General features: G+C 47.7%; 1 protein-coding gene across 1 annotated transcript; it reads right to left on the reverse strand.

The window, feature by feature from the left end:
• Positions 1–1,061: 1,061 nt before the first annotated feature.
• LOC111975017 (ankyrin repeat domain 34Bb) lies at positions 1,062–4,851 on the reverse strand. Its single transcript, XM_070447410.1, has 5 exons — positions 4,577–4,851; positions 4,004–4,241; positions 3,273–3,703; positions 2,797–2,968; positions 1,062–2,703 (listed from the first exon to the last, which is right to left on the reverse strand). Exons 1-5 carry the CDS (start codon positions 4,777–4,779, stop codon positions 1,939–1,941), a joined length of 1,809 nt encoding a protein of 602 aa, XP_070303511.1. The 5' UTR covers positions 4,780–4,851; the 3' UTR covers positions 1,062–1,938.
• Positions 4,852–7,015: the final 2,164 nt, after the last annotated feature.

Genomic DNA, 7,015 nt, shown 5'->3' on the forward strand with positions numbered 1-7,015 from the left:
AAGGTTGTACACCAGACGGGCTGCAACGTTGTGGATAAGTTGGAAGGGATTTGAAGGCACAAGTGGGGAGCCCAGCCAACAGAGCGTTGCAGTAGTCCAGGTGGGATCTGATGACTTGGAGTAGTACCTGCACCACTTCCTGTGTGATGGAAGGTCGTACTCTATGGATGTTGTAGAGCATGAACCTACAGGAACGGGTCACCGCCTTGATGTTAGTTGAGAACGACAGGGTGTTGTCCAGGATCACGCCAAGGTTCTTAGCACTCTGGGAGGGGGAAACCAAGGAGTTGTCGACCACGATGGAGAAGTCCTGGAATGGGCAGGCCTTCCCCGGGAGAAAGAGCACTCCATCTTGTCGAGGTTGAGCTTGAGGTGGTGGGCTGACATCCAAGCTGAGATATTGTCCAGGTTTCAAACAATTAAGGGACAGGAAAATAAGGCGATGCTACAGTAATTAGAGGACTAACCATCTTCTGGTAGATGGAAAGGCTTTCCCAAAAACMTTCTCAGTTAAATGTTAACTAGCTACAAAGTAGCCTATGCTTACCTGGCAGAATAATGTCATGTTTATTTGCATCAATCCAATGGCCATTTGTTTTGCAAACTCCATCTCATGTGCTACAAACCAAACAACAGTGCTAGGTGCCTGCACACTTGAATTAAAGGGTAACTACGGCCCTTAACAGTGGTCTCCTGATGTGGATTAAGCATTGTTATGTACTTACAACATCAAATTGTGTCGTTTTTCTATTAAGAAAGTGTGACTTTGAAAGTAAAAAAACAGAACAAAATAACGTGAATTCTATCTGTTTCAATWGTAGGCCTACTTGCACAGTACAGCTTGGGTTGGACTGACTGTGAAAGACCAATATGGGATTGATCATTTTTAAGGTTTCAGGGTGTATGCTATTGTTTTACACAGGGCAACTTTCCTTTGCCGGTCAGGCTGTTTGGGACATTTTGGGGAAAATTTGAGTATTCCCACTTCTCCAGGCACCACTACACCACTGATGGACCACAGAGTATAGAGTATAGCACAGAGTATAGAGAAAAGAGGAGAGGGCCGTAAAAGCAGTTTATTAGCAGTGAAGGAGCACAACAGAACAAGTGAAAGGCAATACAACACCTAGCTCGTCAAAAGGTGTACAAAACAGCAGCGTTGAATAWATACTCAGCAAATAATGCTCGTGTTCAAGAATCTTGACTGTCTTATTTAAATKTTTTGGTGTTTCGTTTTTCCCACTGACACATATTAATATTTTCCTTAGTGACTTAGATCTTCCACAGTCAGAGGAGTTAGCCTGAGTCCCAGATGTGTTTGTGCTGTGTTGCCAATCCATTGCTTTCCGCAGTCATTGATTTAGTCAGAGAATGACTCACTCCCCCTTCCCTTTGAAGAGTAAATTATTTTGTCCTTATAGGATTCAAGGCCTCAGATTCCTTCATCCCAGTTCATTCCATGTGTTAAAAGCATCTCTGTCTGTTGTTAGATGTCCCGAGGAGGAGTACCACGAGATTTCTGCTCTCAGACTTCAAACGGATATGAATGTATCAATTGATCAAAGAAGAGCTGTTGTGTTACCGATGGTTCTGTTGCGCCGATCGTAATTCCTCTATTCCTTCCTGAGYTTGATGGAATTACAAGTCTGGTTGTCAAAGGAAGTGTAATTAAGCACATTGAAAAAGCTGGGAGGAGCAATAATACACTTCTAGTAAGAAGGCACAAGTTCTTTGTTAACAATGTTATGGTCACACAGCAGCAACAGAGCTTGATATAGGAAGCGAGGCACATAGTAGTCAGACACACAAAGAAAATGCAGCGTTCTAGTCTGGTCCCAAAACTGTTTGTGCAGTTTTGCCAAGGCGTAACAATGACTATAGGCCTGGGGTTCGCAAGACGGCACGAACAAACCTGGGACCGGGCTAGCATTGTTCGTCTTAGTGGCTGAAGAGCTCCTCGAAGTTGACAAGCTGTTTAATCTGCTCAGTCTGCATGGAGTGTCTTCTCAGCAATGTCTTAAACTTCAGATCCCTGTGGAAGGAAGGTGCACAGGGGACGAGAGGCTTTGACCCCGGCCCTGCTACAACACCCCCATTCAGATTCAGTGCTTTGGTGCTCCCACTCAGGCTGGGGCAGGTTGAGGTGGGGCTGACCCCGATGTCGGGTATGGGTGCGTGGGGGTTAATAGGAGGCAGGTATCCCGGCCGGGTGTGGGAGATGTGATCCAGGAGCAGGGCCCCCGAGCCTCTTCTCTCCAGGTTTGCGGGTCCCCTTCTCTGGGCAGTGCTCTCCAGGGACTCCCTGGAGCCTGACAGGGTGGATGACCGGCTGGTGACCAGCTTACGCTTCTCAGTTCCCCCTAAACCACCCCCTATGCCTCTGTAGGATTCATTACACTCTGGGTGGCTGCTGTGGCCGAACTGGGGCAGCTGGGAGTCAGAACTATAGTGGTCCATGCCGATGTTTCGGCGGCGGACTACATTCCTTAGGCTGGACACGGCCAGGTTAGGGAGGCAGCAGTCTAGGGAGGTTTTGTCCACTGGGAGGACTGGTTCATGGCCGCCACAGGGACAGTTGGGGCAGCCTCCTCCGTCCCCCCGGTGCAAGAGGTTGGGGTGGGAAGAAGATGCAGCGCTGTCGTAAGACATCTTCCTACTCAGGCCTCTCCTTCGTCCTCCACCACCTCCCTCGCTCCCAGCAACCTGAGATACAAAAAATACRCAGAAAAATGTATTATGATATAGACACATGATTGTTGTTATTATTATTATTACACATGAAGTTATTATTATTACCTGCTCCAGGGCCCTTAGCAGCCCCGTGGCATCGTTGGCGTCGATGCTCTGGTGACGGGCGAGGGTCGGATGTACCCCGGGCCCTGCCCTTCCGGACCCAGAGAAGGCCAAGCTGTTGACCCAGAAGGAGAGCTCCTCCTCTGGGGTGATGTCCAGCAGCTCCTCGGTTAGGCTGAAACAACCCACACACATGCAAAATAATACACATTTGGTTTCAGAGGCTGGAGCAATTGGCAGTTACTAGTGCAGCGCCATGTTAGCAGTTTAGGGGTTAAGTGCCTTCAAGGGCACATTAGCAGGGGTTCAAATCCCATGTCTGTCAGGAAAAAAATTGGTTCACAGTGGGCGGCAACCAGAGGGTTGCTGGCATCAGTGAGGACACTAATGCCAGCAACCCTCTGGTTGCCGCCCACTCTGAACCAATTTGTTTCCTGACAGACATGGGATTTGAACCCCTGCTTCTCTTGGCTACCTACCTAGAGGCCTTGCTCTGCTGCAGCAGCAGGGATGGAGGGATCTTCAGCCAGGGCTCCGAGTGGAGCCGCTGGACATGGAGCAGCTTCACCACCCCAGGACTGGGGCCTCGTAACAGGCTAGGGTCCCTGGTTGGGGAGCCCGGCTGAGAAGAACCAGAACCAGTAGAACCAGAGATGGTGGTTCCCCTTCCACCACCCTGGTGGTGGTGCTCCCTGAGACCCAAGAGGGGGCTCCCTGGCTGGGGGGAGGTGATGGCGGGGGAGCCCTGAGGAGGGGTGCGGAGCTGTATGTCTGAGGGGGACATGCAGCAGGTGGCCGAGCCAGGGGTGCAGTGCATGCGCTCTTCCAGGTCGGGCGGTGGAGGCACGTTCAAGTACTGCTTGGTCATCTGGCATCCCGAAGGTAGCTTGTCCGTRGTGATGATGATGACCTATAATGTAATATAATATAAAACATAATACATGCCATTTAGCAGACGCTTTAATCCAAAAGTGACTTATAGTAGAGCAGGCAAACATTTGGCCCCAGCGTAGGGTTGCAAAAATTCAGCAACTTTCTCAAAGTTCCCAGGTTTTCCAAAAATCCAGGACGRAATACTCCAGCAATCATAAGTTCATAAGCACCAAATCTGGAATCCTCCAACCAGAATTTCTGGAAAACTTAGGAATTTGGGGAAAATTACCAGAATATTGCAAACCTACCCAAGCGGGAATCAAACCCACATCCCCACCTCCTTGCCCTTGGCCTTGCAGGCATCCAGTAGGCCTCTCAGGGCCTCCTTGTCCCCTGCATTGACAGCATAGACCAAAGCTGAGGAGCCAGAGTGGTCATTCAGACTGGGGTCGGCTCCACTCCCCAGCAGCAGAGAGAGGACGTCCACTCCGGCCTGCTCCAGACACGCATGCATCAGGGCCGTCTTACCGGCCTTATCCTGGATGTTTGGGTCAGCACCACTCTCCAGCAAGTACCTGTGGGGGGACATGGATGACATGTTGATCAATACTCTGTGGATCAGTAAACCCCTGAAGAGGAGGTAAAGTGTATTTTTACTTGGCAACTCTATGGTACGGCAGGGGTGGCCAATATTATTCATGAAGGGCAGGTGTTGGTGCAGGATTTGGTCTCCAATGTATTATTTAAGCCAGGTGTGTAATTRTTTCGGCTGGAGTGAAAGTCTGCACACACACTGGCCCATTGGGGATACAATTGGGCCACCACTGCTCTGTGGTGTTTACTTCCTACTCCTTAACACTAAACACTAACCCAACCCATACGAGGTGTCATGGACTAGTAACTTACTTACCGAACCATCTTGTGTTTGGGCACGCTCTGTGCGTCCGTGTGGCGTGTCCGGCACGCCACCATGAGGGGCGTCTCACCGCGCTCGTTGCTCTCGTTRATGTAAGCCCCTCCCTCCAGCAGCAGGCGTGTCAGACGCAGTCGACTCAGGAACACGGCCTTGAGTAGAGAGTTCCCATCCGTGCGCACCTCCGTCGCGTCCTCCATGCCAGGATCAAAGGTATAGTGGCTCTCTAATGCAGATACTGGTACTGTGTCTTATAGAGTCATCATTAGTGTAGAGGCAAGTCTGTCAATGCCCTGTGGAATGTCAGATGGACAGAAAATGTGTCTTAGTGTTACTACAGCATTACAGCAGAATTAAAGGTGTAAGGTCATGCTAATGCCGGTAGTGTTACTGTGGTTTATAGGGTCATCTGTGAGATTCTAGATGTTAATTTGTCATGGCCCTGTGGGAACATATATAGACAGATGTGTTCATAGAAATATAATTACTAGAGTATTACTAGAGTAGATTATATAAGGATTCCCCATTCAAGTCAGTGTGCTGTGATGGGTAGACCGGTGGCCATATTGAGTGTACCTATAACTGAGGGGGTCTGAGTTTTTGTTTCCGCTGCTTGAATATTTGGATGTGTTGGCTCTTTTAGATTTTCGAAATTTTGAGGATAGATTATGGTAATCTTATGAAGTCATAGATTATGGAACCATCTTGGACCACACATTATTTCCTGCTCCTAACACCTAGGATATCTTCACTTTATTTTCAGAGACAGTGAAGACTAAGGAGGACCAGTGAGACAGGCTATATCCCAAATGGCACCCTGTATAGGGAGCTATCACACCCTGATCTGTTTCACCTGTCGTGTGCTTGTCTCCACCCCCCATCAGGTGTCCCCTATCATTTTTACCCATTATCCCCTGTGTATTTATACCTGCATTTTTGTCTGTTGCCAGTTCGTCTTGTTTTGTCAACTCTTACCAGCATGTTTCCCATTTCTCCAGTTCTGTAACGTCGGGTGAGTGAAATGAGTGAGGAGTSMAATGCAGAGAGCGAAAATGAACGGGAAAATGCTTTAATGTCCTTCAAAAACGTAACAGGTCCAAAACATGGGTGAATGCCCAAAACACTGGCGCTAAACAATCCCAAAACCTCRTTACAAACACTGGACAGCGAAAAACCCAAAACAAKACACGATACATCACCAAACGTAACAACCAACAAGCCCGCACAAACACCAGCGGGCAAAACGAACATAAATAGCACCCATCCCAAAACCCCAACAAGGAACAGGTGAAAACAATTAGACAGAAATAAACAAAAAGGAAAAAGGGATCGGTGGCAGCTAATAGACCGGCGACGACGACCGCCGAGCGCCACCCGAACAGGAAGGGGAGCCACCTTCGGTGGTATTCGTGACAAGTTCCCTATTTTTTTCCCTTAGTTGTTTTCTAGTCTTCCCTGTTCCAACTTCTCTGCCTGCCACTCTGTCCCTGGTTGACTCTGCCTTGTAAAACMTTGTAAAACACCCACTTAGTAATGAAGTGATGCATTTACTTCTGTGGTTCTGTACTAATCCTTGTCCTTGTTGAGGTGCTCTGTGTATGTGCTTTGTGCCTAACCCTGTCCTTGGTACGTGGACGTCAAGTATACACTCAGTATTCAGACGCAGTATGTTACACAACTCTCTCTCTCACACACACGCCTCTCTCTCCACAGACAGCTTGAGTACATACAAAGGGACATCTCTCTCTTCAAGACATTTACTGTAAAGGAAGAAAACTTAGTCCTCTCTGACCCTCCTAGAGTGACTGTATGCAGCACTAAATTCCATTGTCTGCTTGGCCTTGTGTTTTTGTTGCTGCCATCCAACTGACTTTTATATATATATATATAAAAGTCAGTTGGATGGCAGCAACAAATATAAAAGTCAGTTGGATGGCAGCAACAAAAACACAAGGCCAAGCAGACAATGGATATATATATGAGAGAGAGAGTGAGAGAGCGAGAGAGCGAGAAATATTGTTTGTGTGCGATTCAACATCGCTGTGTGTGTTTGGTAATTTCAAAAGGTAAGATATGCGTAGGAAGGTGGATAACATGAGGCATTCTGAAAGCTATGCCGCTTTCAAATAACCAGAGTCCAATCCATTCAGTGGCCTTTTGTATTGGAGGGCTAAGGGTCTGCTTCAATAGTCTGCTGCAGTAACCAGTATCACTGTATTTGGATAGTTCCAAGTAGATGGTTTGTAGATAATCAGTAGATGTTCAAACAGCAGTTTAACTAACCATCCACTAACCCTAACCCTAACCGTAACACGTATCCTCACCTTACCATTAACCCTTACCGTTATTCTAAAGCTAATCCTAACCCTAACCACATACTTTAGCAACAGATAGTTTGATATGTAGACCAGCATTTCAGACTATCCACATAATGTG

This window comes from Salvelinus sp. IW2-2015, linkage group LG15, assembly GCF_002910315.2.
Source record: "Salvelinus sp. IW2-2015 linkage group LG15, ASM291031v2, whole genome shotgun sequence".
Classification (NCBI taxonomy): Eukaryota; Metazoa; Chordata; class Actinopteri; order Salmoniformes; family Salmonidae; genus Salvelinus; species Salvelinus sp. IW2-2015.